This window comes from Podarcis raffonei, chromosome 13, assembly GCF_027172205.1.
Source record: "Podarcis raffonei isolate rPodRaf1 chromosome 13, rPodRaf1.pri, whole genome shotgun sequence".
Classification (NCBI taxonomy): domain Eukaryota; kingdom Metazoa; phylum Chordata; class Lepidosauria; order Squamata; family Lacertidae; genus Podarcis; species Podarcis raffonei.
Window position 1 is genome coordinate 1,666,113 of NC_070614.1, and position 22,334 is coordinate 1,688,446.

Sequence of the window (22,334 nt, forward strand, 5' to 3'; positions counted from 1 at the left end):
GCCAGTGTGAGAACAGGATGCGGGGCTAGATGGGCCATTGGCCGGATCCAGCAGCTGCCTCTTCTGATGTTCTTACCAGTCTCCTAGCAAAAATTGGTATCGCACCTTGGAGCTTAGGGATAAAGATAAATGGGAAGGGAATTGGCCGATTCCTGTGGTCAGACAGAGGGAGTTTGCTGCTCCTGCAGCTCTCTGCTCTTTGCATTTCCTCCTCGTTCCTCTCCTCCTCCTCTTTTTCCTCTCCTCCCCTTCCTCCTCCTCCTCCTCCTCCCCTCCGCCCCTCTTCGGCCTTCTCCCGGGTCTCCCCAGCTCAGCTCGGCTTGCAGAAACGGGAGCTGTCCAGCACGGAGACCTCCTGAAATCCTCGCGCCTCTCCTTCCTCCCACCATGTAAGAGAAATGAGCGAGGGTTCTCCAGCCCTAGCTTCGCAATGGAGGAAGATTTATTCCAGCTAAGACAGCTGCCGTGAGTAACCCGGGGAGGGAGAAGGGCTAGAGCTCTGCTGGGAAGAGGGAGGGCGGGAAGAATAACCCAGGACCTCCAGGAGAATCGCAAGCCGCCCCCAGCCCCCTCCCTGCAGCGAGGTTTCTCTTTCCAAAGGGGGCCATTGACCTCAAGGTCTCAGGGAAGCCAGCAATTTTCCTTGCTTGCCTACGCAAGAGCCTCGCTTTATGAATGACTGTCACACCTTTTAAATCAAAACCAGGGGAGTATTTTTAAGATATCAGAAGGAACCATCCAACCCAACCGATGCTTTTGCAACTAGGGGTGCTAAATATATTCATTCTAGACACCCCCCCGGCTTTTCCTTCTAACACGATGCCTCCTTCTGGAATGGGGAGGGGATCTTCCCTCCTCTTAAAAGAGAGCTTTGTACTGGCGTCCACCAGGTCTGGTGTTGGATATTCTGAGGCTTGGAGAAGAGGAGCTTTGCATTGCCGCACAGGGTGGGGGTGGGGTGGGAGGGTGCTCACTCCGTGGATATGTGCAGCCAACAGTGACACCCACACAAATGCAGGGGTTAAGGTTTCACTGCCTTCTGCTTCTCTGTGACTGTCTGGCTCTGTTTTTGTGTGTGTGGAGGGGAAGATTATTCTTTTTTGCAGTCCCGGCACAGCTCCTGAGAGCAAATAAGATTTCTTCCTTGGCAGTCAGTGAAGACTTCTTTTAAGTATCTTTCAGGCGTTGGTATAATTAGCTCCTTTTCGTGGGCATGCGGTTCTGTAGTGCACACAAGAGCACGGCCGTGAAACATTTCAGGAATCAAGACCTCCCTCCCCCACTTCAAGGCAAAGATCAGTAACTGTGCAATCTGAACCATGTCTACTCATAAATAAGTCCTGTTCAATGAATTCAGTGGGGCTGAAGAGCAGATCCACACCTTACATTTAAAGCAAATGACTACCCCTCCAAATCCTGGGAGCCATAGTTCCCCACTCAGCTACATTGGCAGAAGCCACAAAGACATGGTGTTGCTAAAAACAAAGATCAGTTAGCCAGCTTCTTGCATCATGGACTACAATGCTTATGAAGAACTTGTGGATAAAATATGAATGGGCAAAGGGTGACAACCGATAGTAGAAGGAATGCACTACCAGCCTCTCCAGTTTCTGGATATGTTGACCAAGGACATTCACTCTTCCAAAGCAACACTACTAATTAGGAACACAGGAAGCTGCCTTCTACTGAGTCAGACCTTTGGTCCATCTAGGGCAGTACTGTCAACACTGACTGCCAGCTGCTCTCCGGGGTTTCAGGGCAGGAGATGTCAGGGATTGAACCTGGGATCTTCTGCATGCAAAACATGTGCCCTGCCATTGAGTCATCATCATAATATATTATTTATACCCCACCCATCTGGCTGGGTTTCCCCAGCCACTCTGTGCGGCTTCCAACCGAATATTAAAAACAATACAGCATCAGACATTAAAACGTCCCTAAACAGGGCCGCCTTCAGTTGTCTTTTAAAAGTAAAATAGTTGCTTATTGCCTTGACATCTGCTGGGAGGGCGTTCCACAGGGCAGGCGCCACTACTGAGAAGGCCCTCTGCCTGGTTCCCTGTAGCTTTGCTTCTCGCAATGAGGGAGCCGCCAGAAGGCCCATGGCGCTGGACCTCAGCGTCTGGGCAGAATGATGGGGGTGGAGACGTGCCTTCATGCCTCTCCCCCCATTGCACTCTGGATAATATTGATACAGTGTTGCATTTCTTTGCAGGGGTAATTCTCAATTTTAGTTGTGTGCTGGCAACCATGAGAGACAGAGAGATAGAGTCTTTTATGTGGTGGCTCCACACCTTTGGACCTGCCTTCCTCCTTGCAGTGCTGTGGGGGCAGCAGCACTTCAGGCATCTTTGGACAGACTTCAAGCCTCATCCCTTTTTATTTGCCTTCCCTGTGTAATCTTTTTGCTCAGCTTGCTGCATGGAGGCTGGAATATTACGATGTCCTGGGAATTCTGAATCTGTTTTTATTTATTTGAATCAGTTTTTATTCTTGGTTCTAGCTTGCTTTATTAATTATTTCATAGAATCATAGAATCATAGAGTTGGAAGAGACCACAAGGGCCATCGAGTCCAACCCCCTGCCAAGCAGGAAACACCATCAGAGCACTCCTGACATATGGTTGTCAAGCCTCTGCTTAAAGACCTCCAAAGAAGGAGACTCCACCACACTCCTTGGCAGCAAATTCCACTGTCAAACAGCTCTTACTGTCAGGAAGTTCTGCCTAATGTTTAGGTGGAATCTTCTTTCTTGTAGTTTGGATCCATTGTTCCGTGTCCGCTTCCCTGGAGCAGCAGAAAACAACCTTTCTCCCTCCTCTATGTGACATCCTTTTATATATTTGAACATGGCTATCACCCCTTAACCTCCTTTTCTCCAGGCTAAACATGCCCAGCTCCCTTAGCCGTTTCTCATAAGGCATCGTTTCCAGGCCTTTGACCATTTTGGTTGCCCTCCTCTGGACACGTTCCAGTTTGTCAGTGTCCTTCTTGAACTGTGGCGCCCAGAACTGGACACAGTACTCCAGGTGAGGTCTTTATTTTTAAAGACTTGTAGTTTTCCTCCCCCCATAATATTCTTTCTTGATTTTCATTTACATACTCCACATACACATTTTGTATTACATTTTACATTTATATTTGCTCCTAAGGGCCGACTTCCTTCTTTCCTTCTTTCTTCTGGCATTTTATATCACATCTAAATTTTTCGCATTGTCTTCATCTTTTTTGTATATTATTGATCTTCTTTCGTATTTGTCCATAGAGTGTCTATAGCCAAATAAATCCTCCTGTATATACAATTCTTATTGTCTGTCTGTATTCATTTACAACTACCATTGGTTACATTAATCACATTATACATTTTACTTTTTATTATTTTCTTTATCCAGAAATTTTCTTTGTATTTCACATTATGAGGTTCTACTGGTTTCACTATTGCACCTTATCCTTCCTATGTATGACATAAAATTTTCCCATTCTTTTTAAAATGTTTCATCGCCCTGTTGTCAAATTTCCCCCGTTAATCTAGCTATTTCTACATATTCCATTACCTTCTGTCACCATTCTTCTACGCTTGGTAATTGCTGTTGTTTCCAAACTTGGGCTAACAACAACTTTGCCGCTGTTGTTGCATATAAGAACAATTTCTGGTCATTCTTAGTAATGTCTTCTCCTACCATTGCCAACAAGAATGTATCTGGCTTTTTCAAGAACATGTGTCTAAATATCTTCTTTAATTCATTATATATGTCTTCCCATTGTTGTAAGCAGCTTTGTGGTTTTTTTAACCTTTATAATAAAATAGAATCAAAAGTGGAGTCCGCTAATAACCCTTTTCCACTGCATATCATATCGTCCTCTTTTTATCCTTAAAACGCTATTTATATCCATGGTTCTTTTCACATTGCAAGTGTAATTTCAGTCCTACTAATGTTTTTAGCTGCTTACAGTGTTCTCTCAAGTAAAATTTAAAAAAATTCCCAGTCCTTGTTAAAAAAATTAACATCCTGGTTCCTGACTTTTCCAGTCATTTTAGCCATTTAGTCCATCAATTTTGTTGTCCACTCTTCTCTTGTAGGTGTTTTGTCTTTCTTCCATCTTTGGGCTAAGAGTATCTGGGCTGCCGTCATCGCATACATGAGCAGTCTTTTGAAGTCCCTTGGTATCTCTGCACCTAAAATTCCTAATAAAAAGGGTTTTGGTTTTTTAACAAAGGTTATTTAAAAACTCATTGTATATCATTTCCCAATATGCTTTTATCACCTTACAGGTCCACCACATATGATAAAGGTGACCTCTTTTTCTTTACATTCCCAGCACGTATTTGAACTAGTCTTATACATTTTTGTTAACTTACTGGGAGTCAAATACCATCTATACATCATCTTCATATAATTTTCTTTCAGTGTTCTACATGCTGTAAATTTTAAGTCCTCTCTCCATAGCTTCTCCCAAGAGGAGAGTTGAGTATTGTATCCAAAATCTCTTGCCCATTGTATCATTACCAAGTTAACCTCTTCATCTTTAGTATACCATTCTAACAACATCTTTTACATTTTAGAGAGTGTTTTTACTTTATTTTCCAACAATTCCTTTTCAAACCTTGAGATTTCGTTACTGAATCCATTTCTTTTATCCTTTTTAAATACATCATTTAACTGATGGTAGTGTAACCAATCTGTTAAAAACTCTCTTATATCTTCAAAATTCTTTAGTTTCATTTTTTTCCTTTTTTTAAAAAAATAATATTTTATTAGATTTTAACAGACAAAAGGTTACAGAACAAGAAAGTAGACAAAAAAGTAAAAAGACACAAAAAAGATACAAAAAACCAAAATTTAACATAAAAAATGTAAAAAGAAAAATAAAAAAAAATCCCTCTTTTCAGTTTCTTACCATTCATTTACTTATTTTCCTGACTTCCTCTCACCTCCCTTTTTTGTATTCCATTTAGAAGTTGGTTCAGCAAATTCATACCCTCTTATTTTACCCTTAATTATTTATCCTCATATGTTGTCACTTCAGATTTTCATCTAATATCAATCCATTCTTACAAGTTCTTATTTTACCTTATTACTAGAACTGCTTCGTTTCATTTCAACATCATTACCATTTAAAAATTTTACAGTTCAATTTCTTTAACCTTATCTTACCTTCTAAACCTTAAAGTTTTAGAATTTAAACCATATTTAAGCTTAACTCCTTCAAACCTTTCTGCTAAAGCCAATTAATTCCTTTCCAGCACATTTTAGTATTTCAAAAGTAAAATAGTTTATAAAAAAAGAGATTCTCATTCTAGATTTATCCAACGTCCCTTCTTCCTGGTTTCGGATAATGTCAGTCCTTCCACCATTGTGTTCTATCCATCAATCGGGTGTTCTAATATCAGAGGCTCTCAAGTCCCTTCTGTGCCCCCTCTGCAGGTTTTCTTGTTCCTGTTTATACTTGCACGCGTCCCTGTCCCTTGTTGGATTCTTGCATATTTTCTTCCCTTTCTCCTTGGGGAGTGAATCTCCGGGGAGCTCCATACAGAAATATTCTCCATTTTCTTTTATCAGATTGTCCCATTCCCCGATGATCCACTCCCCAATATTTGATTTGTAATCCAAAAAGTAGTTGTTCCAAAAATGATCATCAACTTGTTTCACAGTCCCACCAGAGCTAATGACTTCCTTAACTCCAAAGTTTAACAGATGTTCTCCAAGTTCAATCTTCCAATGTTGCAGCTTTTGGTCATGCGGGATTTTGAGTCTCTGTATCTTTTGAGGTGCAATCGCAACCTCTTCCGTCTTCCTCTGCCCTTGGACTTGCCTTGTTGAACCAGTTTCCTGTATTGGCTGTTGTGAGGTTTCTTTGACTTCGTTTCCTGTTAGTTCATCTTTACTAGCCGGAGCAGATATAAGATCCAACTTTTGGTTCATCAAGATCACTTTCTCATCCAACTGCTGCAGCACAGCATTTATTTTGCCAAGGGCAGCAAGTAAGGCTTCCTCCTTATTCATTTTCTGTCAAGGTCAAATAGCTGGTCCCACGGTCTGATTTTCACAGATATTATATCTTCCCCATAAATTGCAACAAACACACTGGCTAGCTCCCTCTAGGGGATACAATTACTATTTAACGTCCATCTTTAAAGTGTATCCAACAAAGGGAAATTTACTTTCGATTTTCAGATTCTTTGCTTCCTTTCAGTATAATGCAAACAAGCAGAAAGCAGCATTAGAATTATTTTATTTTTCTTTTAGTTCTGTCTGTCAGTAGTTTTCCCGTTTTCAATTAGTAATCATCACCGACAATTTCTGTCCTGACATTCCGTCCCCAGGTTTGGGATGATGGGAGCTTGTATTCTTTCACTCTCTTTGCAGGATTAAAAGGTCAAAATTTCTTCCCCCCTTTTCTCCTGCTGTCAAGGGGGGTTTTTATAGTTATAGATGCAGGAAATTTCAATCTTAAAATCAATTTTTCCGGCTTTTTAGCTTATAAGATCTTTGCTTCGGTCTATTTACAAAAAACGGGAGGTGGACTTCCTGTTTACACCTTCCCGCTTCGGTGCCAAATTCAAAGTTGTTCCTTTGATCAAAGGGGGAATTCCTTTGATCTCCCGATCTTTCAATTGTCCTACTCACGGGTTGTTGTTTAAAAGCCGAATTGTCACAGGAAAGAGGACAGCGCTCTCTGACATCAGCTGTGCAGCTTCGCTCCGCAGAAGTAGCGATTGACTCACAGCACCGCGCCAGCACCCCCGTCTCGCTCCGGAGCCCTTTGCAGGGTTCCTTTGCCGATGGGGGGGGGGCGCAAAAGGTGCCCGCCGAGTCCCACGATCGCAGGCTTCACCGCCTGCAGTTTTCAAGAGGGTCCCCGCTTCGCTGCAGCGGTAGGACCCGATTTCTGCGGGGCTTTCTCCCTCTAAATTAGAGGGAATCCGCCATTGTCGGTGGCACCGCCTCCGGAAGCCAAAATTCTTTAGTTTCAATTGGTTCTCTACCTCTGTTAACAGCTCTTTATAAGTTCCCATTTATTTTTCGCATCCAACTTTTTCAGTGGTATCACTTTTAGTGGGGAAAGCCACCATGGTGTTTTCTGCACTAACAATTTTTTTATATTTCTTCCATACACCATAAATTGATTTTCTTACCAAACGTGTTAAAAATTATTTATGTACTTTTCATACCATAGATATGCATGCCAACCAAATCTGTTATCATGACCTTCCAAATCTAGAACAACTTGTAAGCAACTTTGGATGGGCTTTTCCTGGAAAAACAGCACCAGTCCATTATAAAATAATAATAAAAAAATGTAGCCTCTCATCAGAACCACCAGTGAAAATTTCAGAACTATCCTGTTGTCTTTTATTTTTTGATAAAGTTTGCAAATGGAACTAAATGGGGGGGTGAGGAAGAGGGGTTTGATATGTTCATATTGTCAAGACATTAGTGCCTCAAAATGCTTGCATTTAACTTTAGCCCTAGGAAACAGTTGCAAGGGCCTCAGCACCCAGCTCTAACTTAGTGAACAATGAGAAATTTTTCCAGAGCCAGTTTTATGATGAAGCAAAGCAAAGCAATCACTTTGGGTAGAAAAGATGCTGTTTTCTTGCTTCCTATCTCAAAATGTCAATTTTTAAAAATGAAGTATCATCCATTGTGTTTGCTGACGTGTGTACAGTATATCTAATGTGAGTTTGCCTCTTTTGCTTGTGGGTTGCATTATATACGTGTCTACTCAAAAGTAAGTCCCACTGAGTTCCCTGGGACTTGCTTCCAGGTATGTGGGCATAGGATAAAGGTGGGCTGGGTAAAGGTAACCTATCATGGATAGGCATGCAGGAGAAATTCAGTTCAGCTGAATCTATGCAATTCACTTTCTGAAACACCATGCAAACTGGGACCATCCTTTGAAATGCAAACTTATCCCAATTTTGCAATGCAGTTCTCTGACCAGACAAGGTTTACAGAAATGCATGTACTGGGGAAAAGTGTACATAAAAACAAATATATTTGTGCAAACACAAGAGTGCATTATATTAGGATAAAATGCTTGCAAAATGTATATGTTGGTCAAAACTGCCTACAACAATGTGTTTATTTGGAAAAAATTGCACTAAAATGCTGAAGAATTTTCATGTGGATTACAACTATTATTTTTTGCAAATTTCTGCAGAAATGTGAAGAACTAGATTTAAGATTGGAAAAATGAGAAACTGAGAGAAGGAAAATTGACAGGTCCTTCTATCCCTAGCTATGGGTACCTATTGCAACCTATTAGGTGTCATTCTTTTTTGCAGAAACAAACAGAATTTGGATTCTGTCAGGTTGTCAGGTGTCCTTCACCTTCAAGGAAAATTGCTGTGCCTGTTTGTTTGACTGCAGCAGTTACAACTCACAAGGCTGAGCATGAGACCCCTTTTGGATGGGAGATAAATATAATATTAGGCACAGGTGGAAACACTCACTTCAAGCCTGAAACACTGCAAGCCCACAAGAAACATTGCTGTGATTTCCAAAGAGAGTAAGATGATCTAGGTGTTGCATTATTGTGGAAGACACAAGCAGGGCCCCCAGAAGTTGGGCTCTGATTCCCAGCAGCCTCAGCAGCCAGCATGGCCAATGGTTAAGGCTGTTGGGAGCTCTAGTTTAACAACACCCAAAGGGCCACAGGTTCCTCACCCTTGAGGGAAAGCATTTACATGATGCACACCTGCTTCTGCACATCCATGCCATGTATTCATTATGGTTCCCACACCACTAGGGTTGTCAAGTTCCGTCGCACAGGGGAAAGTTCACGGTCAGATGAAGATGTCATTTCAGGAGAGCATGAAGTCCAAATTGAGGGTGTCCAGACGCAGTTAGAGGCTGTGGAGCTGGAAGATGGAGGGATGGTGCCAAAGGAGTTTGCAAACCCAACTGATGGTGAGTTGTGTGGACATCTGCTCCCACCCCTGAGGAAGGAGCAAAATGTTAATATGCATTGTGAAAAAAATGAAATACCCCAAAACTTTTCATAGCCTTTCATAACTTCATTTTAACACTGGTCTCTTTCAAGTGGATTGGGGTTGCTGGCCCAAGGACCCCCCTTTTGTCTTTTAGTGGGTATTGCTAATTTTTTAGTTATTATTACATTGTACTACTATATTGTTTTGTTGTTCTAGATACGTTTATGGTGGAAGATGCGGTGGAAGCCATCGGATTTGGCAGGTTCCAGTGGAAACTCTCCGTCCTGACAGGCTTAGCATGGGCAAGTAGAGGTTGCTAGAAAGAGCAAAGCCAAGGGAGGCCAGGGCCAGGGAATGGTTGGCCCACAGACTGCAACTATTTCCCACCTTAATTTTCCTCAGTTTCCCTGGCCTGGATGATGGGAGGCATTGAGCCAGAAGAGACTGGCTTTGGGATATATGGCTTGATTTTAGGCAACTGCTGAGGCACACAGTTGCTCAAAGTCACCAGTACATGCAGTTGCCTGGCTCATTTAAGACTATACAGAACCTTTATTCTCAGTAATGATGGAACTTACAGGTGGAGAATACTTTTATTTTTACATGTTTTTATTATTTGCAAAGGGGATCTTTTTATGAGCTAACACTTTATTATCGCTTTGGGCTGTGCTGTGTCTTTGTACTGTTATCCAGGCCATGAGGCTTTATGATGTACATGGTTGGCTCTTTATTTGCTTTCCTCGTGCTGTGTTTGCACTTTGTTTTTGTTGCCAACAAATCAATTATATATATATACATAGGAAGGCGAAGAGAAATCTGGTGAGCTGTCAGGGCAGCTGGTGCTCTAACTAATGCCTTCTTCCTTCTTGCCCTTCTAGATGGCTGATGCCATGGAAATGATGATTCTGAGCATCCTTGCACCCCAGCTTCACTGTGAGTGGCGATTACCCACCTGGCAGGTTGCATTGCTAACCTCGGTAGGAAAATACCAGACAGCTTTTGTATTCTGTAAGGTTTTCCACTCGTTAACTGTGGGTTGCTCAAAGAGTCAAAAAACCCTTTCTGTCCAGCAAGCGCACCAGTTTGCAGAACGCCCAAGAGTGTTGAAGGAATCTATTTCTCCCACAAAGACACCTGCGTGTTACAGCCCCTCGCACTGTGGCTTGCTTCACGTTCACCGAATTTCAGCTCTAAACTCTAGCATTGCTTATTGGTGGAGGTTATTCTTCCTTTGGGCAACCTTTCCTTTTTTTTTTTTAATATACTTTTTATTAAGAAATTTTTTATAACCACAAAAACATAACAATACAACACAATAAACACAACAAACAAACAAACAAAAACAAAAACAAGTACAATTTCAAATCTTATTTTCTTATACCTTTCTTCTCCGACTTCCTCATACCTCCCTTTTCTGTATTCCAATTTCTAATCAATTTTTCAGCAAATCTTCCCTTATTTTAATTTAATTTACTCTTCCTTATTCTCCTTGTCTTATCCATTACTAATAGTAACCATTTATTTTCTACTCCAACATCATTCTAACTTTCATTGATTTTATAATATTTCTTTAAATAGTCCTTGAATTTTTTCCATTCTTCTTCCGCTGCTTCTCTTCCCTGGTTTCGGATTCTGCTCGTCATTTCTGCTAAACCCATGTAATCAATCACCTTCATCTGCCATTCTTCCAAGGTGGGTAACTCTTGTGTCTTCCAGTACTTCGCAATGAGTATTCTTGCTGCTGTTGTAGCATACATAAAAAAAGTTATATCCGTCTTTAACACCCCTTGGCCGACAATACCCAAGAGAAAGGCCTCTGGTTTCTTAGGGAAGGTATATTTAAATACCTTTTTCAGTTCATTATAGATCATTTCCCAGAATGCCTTAATCTTCGGGCACGTCCACCAGAGGTGAAAAAATGTACCTTCCTTTTCCTTACATTTCCAACATTTATTATCAGGCAAATGGTAAATCTTTGCTAGCTTGACTGGGGTTATGTACCACCTATAGATCATCTTCATAATATTTTCTCTTAAGGCATTACATGCCGTAAATTTCATCCCGGTGGTCCACAACTTCTCCCAGTCAGCAAACATAATGTTATGACCAATGTCCTGAGCCCATTTAATCATGCTTGATTTGACCATTTCATCCTGTGTATTCCATTTCAGCAGCAAATTATACATTTTTGACAAATTTTTAGTGCTGGATTCTAACAGTTCAGTCTCCAATTTTGATTTTTCCACCTGGAAGCCAATTTTACTGTCCATTTTAAACACTTCATTTATTTGATGATAGTGCAGCCAATCTCTCACTTTCCCTTTTAGTTTCTCAAAACTCTGCAATCTCAGTCTGTCCCCTTCCTTTTCCAGAATTTCCCAATATCTTGGCCATTTAGACTCCATATTTAACTTTTTAACTGCCTTAGCTTCCATTGGCGACAACCACCTTGGGGTTTTGTTTTCCAACAAATCTTTATATCTAATCCAGACATTTAATAGTGCTTTTCTGACAATATGGTTTTTAAAACCTTTGTGTGCTTTAACCTTGTCATACCACAAATATGCATGCCACCCAAAGATATTATTAAAACCTTCTAAGTCCAAAATATCTGTATTTTCAAGAAGCAGCCAATCTCTTAACCAGCAGAAAGCTGCCGCTTCATAGTACAGTTTAAAGTCTGGCAGGGCAAATCCCCCTCTTTCCTTTGCATCCGTTAGTATCTTAAACTTTATTCTGGGCTTTTTGCCCTGCCAGACAAATTTAGATATATCTTTTTGCCACTTCTTGAAACAATCCGTCTTATCCACTATTTGCAATGCTTGGAACAAAAACAACATTCTTGGCAATACATTCATTTTTATAACTGCAATTCGACCTAACAAGGAAAGCTTCAGATTTGACCAGATCTCCAAGTCTTTTTTCACTTCTATCCAAGTTTTTTCATAATTATCTTTAAATAAATTCACATTCTTAGCTGTCATATTTATCCCCAAATATTTCACTTTTTTAACCACAGTCAACCCTGTCACATTCTGAAACCTTTCTTTTTCAAACTGTGTTAGATTTTTCTCCAATACCTTAGTCTTTAACTTATTCAATTTAAATCCTGCCACTTGACCAAACTCTTGAATTATTTCCAAAACTCTTTTCGTGCTAGCTTCTGGCTCTTGTAATGTAAGTACCAGGTCATCTGCAAATGCTCTCAATTTATATTGTTTAGCTCCGACCTGAACCCCTTTAACCAACTGGTCCTTCCTAATCATATTTAGCAAAACCTCCAGGACCGATATGAAAAGTAATGGGGAGATAGGGCACCCCTGACGTGTCCCTTTTTCAATCTTGAACTCTTCTGTAACCACATTATTTACAATTAATTTTGCTTTCTGTTCAGAATATATTGCACCTATACCATTTTCAAACCCTTGGCCTACCCCCATCCCCCGGAGGTTCTTCAACATAAAACTCCAAGATATATTGTCAAAGGCTTTCTCGGCATCCACAAATATTAAAACTGCCTTAGTGTTTATATCCACTTCCAACTTTTCCAAAATGTCAATTATATTCCTTACGTTGTCCGATAAGTGCCTTTTCGGGAGAAAGCCCGCTTGGTCCCCGCCTTTGGGCAACCTTTCCACTACCCATTGAATTGCAGGAATATGGGGCTTGGTTAAAGGTGCCTGTTGAGGCTACACACTGTTTTTGCCATGAGGCAAACTCTCTTAGCTTTAATCTCTCTGGAGATAAATCTACAAGGAGTTGGACATGATTGGTGGATTTATTGTCCACCATATTCCAGTGTAGGGTTGTGCTGATATTTCCTGAACACAAGTCACATCCACACCATATTTAAAGCACACTGCTTCCCACAAAGCATCATGGGAATTGTAGTTTGTCACCCTGGCTCTTTACCCTTTACCCTTTGACCGTTGAGATAGCTAAATATTTTAGGACCTACTCTAGTTGTGATAGTAATTTGTTTTAATGCTTTATTTTATATTTCTGTAACCTGCCCTGAGACCTTCCAGTGAAGGGTGGATAATGCATCTCATCATAGTAACAGTGATAATGGTGCTGGGAATGGCAGCTCCATGAAGGGCAAACTGCAGTCCCCAGGATTCTTTGGAGAAAGCCATGCGTCTTAAAAAGTGTTTTAAATATATGGCGTGGACATGACCACAATGGTGTCATTAAAAGAAAAATTCTTTTACTCACTTTTCATAGCAAATTCCATTACTTGGTGTGTTACAAATTAAAACAAAACTAGATACCTCACCATTCAGATATGAAAAACAAGGCAGATGATTACAACCAGCCAACTAAAAGAAACCTCAAACATGACCCAAACATTCACCCAAAGGCTGGCAAATAACAGGGCCTTCAGCTGGTGTCAAAAGGTTTTCAGGGTAGGCACCAGCTGTAATCTCAATGCACAGGGGGTTCCAAAGTTGGGGGGGCCCTGGTGGAAAGCCTCTCCCTCCTCCTGGCCTCAACTAAAGAAGACAGAGAGAGCCTCACAGGCAGATCTTTATAAACAGGCCAGTCTGCGCAGGAGGAGCCTCGCTGTGCTTTGTAAGTCCACAAAGTCGTAGGGTTGTAGAGCTGGAAGGGTCATCAAGTTCAAGCAGTGGTCGCAACGGGGTGGTTGGGGGGGGCCGGTAAGCCCCGGGTTCCATGACTGCGGGGGTGACAAGAAGTCACCCTGTGGGGGCTTGGGGCAGCGCGCGCAGCCATTGCGCTGCTGCAGCTGCATGTGGAGAATCCTCTGTTCATGGCTGCAGCCACAAGCAGAGGATCCCAGCACCCTCCATATGGCGCTGGAGCAGCAAACTGCTGTACAGCACATGTGTGGCATAACTACGTACAGCTCATGTGTGCAACGCTGCACATGCGCTGTACCTGGCGGTTTGCTGTGGCACTGCTCCAACGCTGTACGGACAGTGCCAGGATCCTCTGCTCGTTCGCGGTTGTAGCGGCAACAGAGGGCTCCTGGCACCGTCCATATGGCACTGGAGCGGCGCTGGCAGCAAGCCGCTATACAGCACATGTGCGGTGTCACTATATACGGCGCATGCATCGTATGTAGCGACACCGCACATGTGCCCTCCGTAGTGACGCCCGCCCCGGGTGCCACAGCGCCTTCCTTTGCCCCTGAGTCCAAGGCAGGAATCACAGCTAAAGAATCCCCCGCAGGTGGCCATTCAACCTCAGTTTAAGTGCCTTGAAGCAGGTTCAGCAGCCAGGACCATCCTTTCAGGGTTGGTGGTTCATTTCCCCCCAAAGAGCCACCCAGGAGAGACGCCAAGAGCTAGGGGCAGCTTCTGAACCAGCTCAGTGGGCAGCCCCACACAGAGTGCATTGCTGTAGTCAAGAGTGTGTGGGTCACTCTGGGAAGGCTCTCTCTGTCCTGAAATGGCCACAGCTGGCAAACCAGATGTGACTGGTAAAAGACACTCATTGGGCTGTATGACTGATTCCACCATGCAGTTAGCAGATGATTATAACAAAAATCTGTACATAAGCCTCCCCATCTAGCCCCAATGTTACCAGGCCAAATGTTAGCAGGCCAAAGCTCTGAGGTCAGATTTCCCGCAGCCCTCTCCCCTAAAAACGGAAAGATTGATATGAGGAATTTATGATGGATATATCTGTCTCTCACTCCTCACAATATTGCCGTTTTACTGTCAGCCTCTAAGATGCTATCTGTCAACCATTATAACAGATCTCCCATACCCTGTGGGATCATCCAAAAATTGGACATTTTGTCAAGTTGTGGCCCAAAATTCAGATGTTTGTGTGCCAAATTCTAGTTCTGAGATCTTGCCAAACTTGGGCTAAGAATGTTTTCTTCTTCTTCTTCTTCGCTTTCTTTTCTAGATGGTTCTCTCAGAACACTCCCAGTTCAGCCTGTGAATAACAAATATCCTTTCTTTCACTTGATGCAGGTGGTGTTTATGGGAATGATGTTCAGTTCCACACTCTGGGGAAACATTTCAGACCAGTATGGCAGAAAAACAGTAAGTCTCCAGCCTTCCCCTGAAGTATTTGCCAGGTAGTTTGCTGCCACCAAACTGAGTGCCACGAAGGCCCTCTGTGGTTAGGCAGTGGGGCTTCAAAGTGGGTGGTGTACCTCTCGGCCACTACTTGGGACTAATCTTTCCAAGTCTGACTCAGTTTAAATTCAGTTCACTCCTCCCTTCCACATTCGTGGGCTGTAATTACCTTTCTGCTTTTCTTTTGAGTTACAGCAGGGAACCTGGGGCCACCAGATGATGATCATGGGACTACAACTCCCATCACCCCTCACTGTAGGTCATACTGTCAGGGGCTGCTGGGAATTGGTGTCCAACAATATCTGGAGGGCCACAGATTCATTTTCCTTGGTGTAAGATATAGTGGATATTTATTAATTTATTTATAAATATAGCTATATACAACTAATTGTTTTTTTGAAAAATAATAATAGAGCAGTTTAGAACAGTTGTACATAAAACCATACAATAAAAACCATTTAAAAAAATGTTTAAATCAGAAATCAGCTAACTATTGTGGCAAGATGCGTTCTTAATCACTGGTATAGGCCTGGAGGAATATATTCCCCCCCCCCAGCATGTTGAAACGGAAGGTGCCTGATGAATTTCTAGTGGCAGGGTGTTCCACAGGGCTGGGCCAATGACACTAAATGCTCAGTTTCTCATTGTTGTCAAATGAGTCTCACCAACTCGGGGAACAACCAACAATGCCCCAAAGTTGTTCAGGGTTTTATAGAGAAACACAAGTGCATGAACCTGGTTTAGCAGTAGATGGGCAGCCAGTGCAGCCAGTTCAAGAATGGGGTCACATGTTATGTGCCATCTGAGAGGCGTATTCTGCGCCAGCTGGAGCTTCTAAACCAGGCCCAAGGGCAGCCCCAGCTAGAGCGCGTTGCAGTAATCCAGTCTTGAGATTGACAACACAGACTTTATGGTTGGCCCTGTAAGAGAAGGAGAATTGCTTTAGAAGTCAGGAAGAAGCTTGTCAGAGAGTATGGCAGTGGTCTTCTTTCAATTTTGTATTTCTTAATCCAATGCAGGGGTTAAAGATCAGTGTGCTCTGGACCTTATACTATGGTATTCTTAGCGGTTTTGCACCCGTTTACAGCTGGATCCTGGTGCTGAGGGGGCTGGTGGGCTTTGGCATCGGAGGAGTCCCTCAGTCGTAAGTCAATATTCCCATTCCTTGCCCCCCCCTTCCTGGTGGTTTTAGTGCTTTAGAGCCAGTGTGGTGTAGTGGTTAAGAGCAGTGGACTCGTAATTTGGTGAATCAGGTTCGCGTCTCCGCTCCTCCACCTGCAGCTGCTGGGTGACCTTGGGCCAGTCACACTTCTCTGAAGTCTCTCAGCCCCACCCACCTCACGGAGTGTTTGTTGTGGGGGAGGAAGGGAAAGGAGAAAGTCAGCCACTTTGAGACTCCTTTGGGTAGTGATCAAGCGGGATATCAAATCCAAACTCTTCTTCTTCTTTTTCTTCAGTTGAAAAGCTGACTATGTCCCAAACGTCTTTTGCATTTAGTAACTGCCTTCCATCTTCCCCACCCCAAAGCATTATGGCCATCTTCAAATATCTAAAGGAGCTCAGCTAAACGGCAAAGCACTTCTGTTTGGGAAGCCCAACCTTTTCAGCTGCTTACATTGAGCAGTGGGGATCCAGGTGCCTCTGGGAAGGCAAACGTGGCCCAGACAAGGGCAGAATTCAGAGATGAAAATGGCAGAAATAATTGGCAGGGCAGGAGAGATTAGTCCTGAATAAGGCATGAGCTCCTGAACTGGGAGGATGAGGCATCCCCAAGAGTTGTGCCCCTGGAATGACTCCAGGCCTGCTTTGCTCTGGTCAGGAGAAGCACTTTGCCTTCCTTCCTTTTCCCCATTCATTGGACCTGTGAACATGGATCCTCTGCCCCACAGGTGGGCTGTTTCAAAGCAACCTGAGCAGGTCTTTAATCAATGGCTAATGGGCTTCCTTCATAGGCACCAGCATCCACTTGGAAATAAAGCCAGCCCCCACCCCCACCCCTCAAGTTTTTTCAAGAGCCAGAACAAAATCAAACCAAAGCTTTCAGAAACATTACAGAGTGATGAATTTCCAAACCACAAATCCATGGGGAAACCACCAGTTTTGGACTCTGGACTCCACTATATCAGCTGCCAAGCGATGCTTAGCAAGGGAATCTTATTAATGCCATTTGATTCAAACATGTTAGCTCTGCTCCTGGGATATGTTCCTTTTTCTGAGGATTTGTGTGATATATTTTTCCTTTGCATATTACATTTACTGAAGACATTTTTATATCACATTTAGAAGTCATCTGCCTCCCCAAAATAGATAATTTATATTTATAATATTTTGTGTGGTTGTGGTGTGTAGGTATATCAGTTGTTTGGCCAGGGGAAATAAAGTTGTATTAAGTTCTTCCCATGTCAGTTTCAGGAGGAAGCCCATCAGATATCCAAACACACACACCCTCTGTGTCTTCCTTCTGACTTTGCCTCCTCTCTTTCCTTTCTCTCCAGGGTGACGCTGTATGCAGAATTCCTCCCAATGAAATCTAGAGCAAAATGCATTTTGTTAATTGAGGTAGGTGGAAAAACAAAGAGGCGAAGGCTGTTGGCAGGAAAGGGGTTACCATTCTGCTCCAAACGGCAAGGCCATCCCAGGACAGAGAGCATCCCAAGCAAAGGTTCAGATGTGATCAGGAGATCAGTGGGAGCTCCTTCCTTCAAAGCCTTTCCTGGGGTGGGGGAAGGAGGCAGCTGGCAGCTGGCCCTCAACCCGTTGCTGCTGTGGTTCATGCTTTCAGCCTTCCCACAACTGGGGCTTTCCAGATGTTTTAGACTCCAGCCCCATCAGTCGCAGTGAGCACAGTGAACTGTCAGGGATATTTTCAATATGATTTTTTAAAAATCTATTTATTTGTTTAAACAAGAAATACATTTAAATAGCACACAATAACAAAGTCTTATGGAGCTGCAGGGGGCAAGGTTCCCTGGGTGCCCCATACTTCATGAAATTAGTAAATGTGGGGTTTGATCAATAGATTTAGCAAGGCCGAGAACAGAAGTCTAGCCAGCTTCCTCAGGAGATTGGCTAGTAGTAGTAATAATAATAATAATAATAATAATAATAATAATAATAATACCCCACCCACCTGGCTGGGTTTCCCCAGCCATTCTGGGCGATTTCCAACAGAATATTAAAAACACAATAAAACATCAAACATTAAAAACTTCCCTGAACAGGGCTGCCTTCAGATGTCTTCTAAAAGTCTGGTAGTTGTTTTTCTCTTTGACATCTGGTGGGAGGGCGTTCCACAGGGCGGGCGCCACCACCAAGAAGGCCCTCTGCCTGGTTCCCTGTAACTTGGCTTCTCGCAGCGAGGGAACTGCCAGAAGGCCCTTGGAGCTGGACCTCAGTGTCCGGGCAGAACGATGGGGGTGGAGACGCTCCTTCAGGTATACAGGACCGAGGCCAATTAGAGCTTTAAAGGTCAGCACCAACACTTTGAATTGTGCTCGGAAAACGTACTGGGAGCCAATGTAGTTCTTTCAGGACCAGTGTTATATGGTCTTGGTGGCCACTCTCAGTCACCAGTTGAGCTGTCACATTCTGGATTAATTGCAGTTTCCAAGCCACCTTCAAAGGTAGCCCCATGTAGAGCGCATTACAGTAGTCCAAGCAGGAGATAACTAGAGCATGCAGCACTTTGGCAAGATAGTCAGCGGGCAGGTAGGGTCTCAACCTACATACCAGATGGAGCTGGTAGACAGCTGCCCTGGACACAAAATGGACCTGTGCCTCCATGGATAGATGTGAGTCCAGAATGACTCCCAGGCTGTGCACCTGGTCCTTCAGGGGCACAGTTGCCCCATTCAGGACCAGGGAGTCCTCCACACCTGCCCGCCTCCTGTCCCCCCAAAACAGTACTTCTGTCTCGTTAGGATTCAACCTCAATCTGTTAGCCGCCATCCATCAGCTGAGAGGCCATCCACAATGAGATAAAACATCCCCTACCACTCTCTGGAAACCATTTTGGATCCATTAAGTGAGAGGTACTGAAAGAGGTGCCATCAAAGAAGAAAATGGGATAGTGAGTCCTCACCCTGACAATGCAGTCTGGGGGGGTCCCCTCCCAGCTGTGTGTTAGTTGGCAAATGTCAATATCATTGTTGGGAGGGGGGTTGCCAGGGTTACAGAGGTATGATGGCACTGCAGAGAGAAAATGCCCTTTTTGCATGAGGCTTGGGTTGTGTTTTAGCAAAGGTTTTTTGTGGGGAGAAGGGTGAAGCTAACAGATAGACAAGCTGTGTGGAGGAAACAGAGATGGTGTTTTGACTACCTTTGAATACAATGCTGCGCCACTGTAGGGAGCAAGCCCCTCTGAAATGTGATGCTCCTCGGTCAAGTGCAAAGACCCTTGGAATCTCTCACTGCTCAGTAGAGATTGGGGTGGGTGGTAAGAAAAGAAAAACTGCAAAATTGAATGAAAGTTAAAATTAAACATACCTGCAAATGTGGGTTATTTTGTTCACATTCTCTGGAAAAAATAAAAATTAATAATATTGGTGTTGGGGTAGTAACATTTTTTAAAAGGTTATGCTTTATTTATAAATATCAAGATATTGTCTTTGAGGTCTTATGACAGTACCACTTACAGCTGAAAGCTTACTAAGTATTCCAAATGCCTGTTCTTCAGGCATCGTAGAACATGTTGCAGCAAGGGCCAAGAACAGAGATTTATTGTTATTCACTGTTGCGATGGGGCTGACATCTCCAAACCCGCTTCCGTCCCTCCACACGGGCAGGTCTTCTGGGCCATTGGGACCGTCTTTGAGGTTCTCCTGGCGGTGTTCGTGATGCCCACCCTGGGTTGGCGCTGGCTGCTCATCCTTTCGGCGGCCCCCCTTCTGCTCTTTGCCATCTTGTGTTTCGTAGGTATTCCTTCTGGCTTCCCAAAGTCTTGGGGAGGGAGGGGGGACACAGCTTCAGATTAGTCCTGTCCATTTGGTTGGTCTCCTGCCTTTGGACAGAAAGTGATTGTAAGAAATCAATATTTTAGTGTGGCAGCACACACACTTGACATCAGGCAGACACTTTCACTGTACTCTTTTCGGCACCTGCCAAAAACATTTTTTGGGCGGGGCAAGACTATCCAGGTATATACACTATTGACAAGTGTTTTAATCAGGCTTTCAGCTTGTTGGGTTTTTTTATTAATGTTTTAGATAGTTGTTTTTAAAAAACCCCTTGATAATTTCATGTTTTGTTCTTTTTTTGTAAACGATTTTGAGGTGTAGTTTTTTTGCGATCAATCATTTTTATGAAATGAATAAAATAAATTTATCATACCTTTACAGTGGTTACCAGAAAGTGCACGATACGATGTGCTATCTGGGAATCAGGAGAAAGCCTTTGCCACTTTGAAGCGGATAGCGACTGAGAATGGAGCTCCAATGCCTCTGGGGAAACTGATCATCTCCAGGCAGGTGAGTGCAGGTGGACAAGCACTCCTGGGGGCGGGACTAGATGACCTTTGGGAGCATTCCAACTCTACCATTCTAGGGTTCTATGAAACAACCACCCCAAAATCCAGCGAGCTTCAACAAAAGTGTGCATGGATCACTTGGCTCAGACCTGGGATTATTTATTTTCTTCATTTGTCTGCAAGACTTGTATCTCACTTCATTAAAATGTCTGAGATGTCTTACAATAAATAATATGTACAACATCAGTAAAAAATATTAAATTAACGTATGAAAACTAGCTAAAATAAAAGTGTATTTGCTGTAAGCAGGGGAGGGGAGGCAGGCATATTGTGGGTGCCACCTCTGAAAAGGCCCCATCTCAGGTACTCAACTGGGCCATATCCACACCATGCACATAAAGCGCTATGATACCAAACAGTTATGGCTCCCCGCAAAGAATTATGGGAACTGTAGTTTGTTACAGGTGCTGAGCGTTGTAGAAGCCCCCCTTCCCCTCCCAGAGCCACAGTTGCCAGAGTTCCCTGAGAAGAGGGACTGGTTCTTAAACCACTCGGGGAATTGCAGCCCTGAGAAGGGAATCAAGGATTCCTTGGGCAAAGAAACATTGATTTAAAGTGGCATGATAGTGTTTTAAATGCATGGTGTGAATGTGGCGCTGCTAATTTCTGACAGCAAGGAAGCTGCCACAGGGACTCATCAGATGAATGAGGAATGCCAGGCAAACTCCTAAGAAATCCATGGTGCCCCCCCCCTTTGGCCGATGTTTTCAGACAGCACCCAGCTTTCCTATATCTATGTATATGTTTGTTTCCAAACAGGAAGACAGAGGTAAGATGAGGGACCTCTTCACCCCCCAGTTTAGATGGACAACACTCCTGCTTTGGTTTATATGGTAAGAGGAAGATAGAGAAGATTCAGGGTCAGCCGGCCTCTCTGATATTTATTTATTTATTTATTTTATTTATTAGACCTACTGTATATAACCCCCTTTCATCATGGGATCTGGTGGCCTGAGGGCAAGTTGGCACATTAGTCGGGTGGCCCTGTGGCTTGGTTTGTGCCCTCGGGGCACAGATCTGGCAGCTTTATAGAGTCAGGTGGGATCTCAATTGGCTTCTCAAGCTCCACAATCCCGCTGGATCTGACCAATGCAGTACCGCCACCTGGCCACCTGACGTGGGGGCGCTGCAATGCCTGGCTCCTTTTGCCAACATCCCTGATGCAATGAGAGGCTGGGGCAGCCAAGGTGGGGGGAAACTCACATGCAAAAGGGGAGATGCTCTTTAGTAAAAGTACAAGAGACGAGGCTGTCACCTGATTAAAGACATCCTAGTTCATCCATCACATATGCTTTAGTCAATTAATTGATTAATGCAAATGCTTAAATAGCCAGAGGTGTAAATTAGTGCACCCCACTTATTCTGCTGATTAAAACTTGCGCAGTTAAATTCATATTTCTTTAACCGAGCAACAGCCCCACTGCAACAAAAGTGTTTCCCTCTAGTGTGAAAGAGAAAAATAGGAGAGCCCTTGAAAGCTGATTTTGTAAGTGCTTGTGTTAAAATTGATCAGGACCCCTCTCTATTTTTGGTCAAAAACATTAAAAGTGCAGCCCAAGGAAAAGGGAATTTAGCAGATGCTGTTTGCTAAATGCTGACCTGCAGGTTCCTTCTTCGACACGGTCAATGCGTTAAACGAGAGGCAAAGGGAATGGGACAGATTCACGGAGGAGGCGATCAGTGGCTCTGAGCCAAAGTGGCTGTGCTCTGCCTCCAAAGCCTCTGCAGGCAGCTTTGCTTCTGCATAGCAGCTGCTGGAAGCCACGGGAGGGCGGAGGGCTCTTGTGCTCCTGTTCTGCTCCCTGCTTTCCCACAGGAAA

At 43.4% G+C, this 22,334-nt stretch overlaps 1 protein-coding gene across 3 annotated transcripts in view; it reads left to right on the forward strand.

Annotated features, from left to right (window-relative positions):
* The first annotated feature begins 201 nt into the window (after positions 1-201).
* SVOP (SV2 related protein) overlaps positions 202-22,334 on the forward strand; it is a 29,603-nt gene continuing 7,470 nt past the window's right edge. For 2 of the 3 annotated variants that reach the window (XM_053361058.1, XM_053361057.1), the window contains exons 1-10: positions 202-465; positions 8,754-8,914; positions 9,154-9,239; positions 9,816-9,914; positions 14,883-14,954; positions 16,010-16,134; positions 17,486-17,549; positions 19,775-19,900; positions 20,327-20,455; positions 21,274-21,347. In XM_053361058.1, the coding sequence (XP_053217033.1) occupies positions 431-465; positions 8,754-8,914; positions 9,154-9,239; positions 9,816-9,914; positions 14,883-14,954; positions 16,010-16,134; positions 17,486-17,549; positions 19,775-19,900; positions 20,327-20,455; positions 21,274-21,347 (971 nt within the window). In that variant the 5' untranslated portion in view covers positions 202-430. Of the gene's footprint in view, positions 466-8,362; positions 8,915-9,153; positions 9,240-9,815; positions 9,915-14,882; positions 14,955-16,009; positions 16,135-17,485; positions 17,550-19,774; positions 19,901-20,326; positions 20,456-21,273; positions 21,348-22,334 lie in introns of those variants that run through there. The other variant, XM_053361056.1, reaches the window with a different exon arrangement.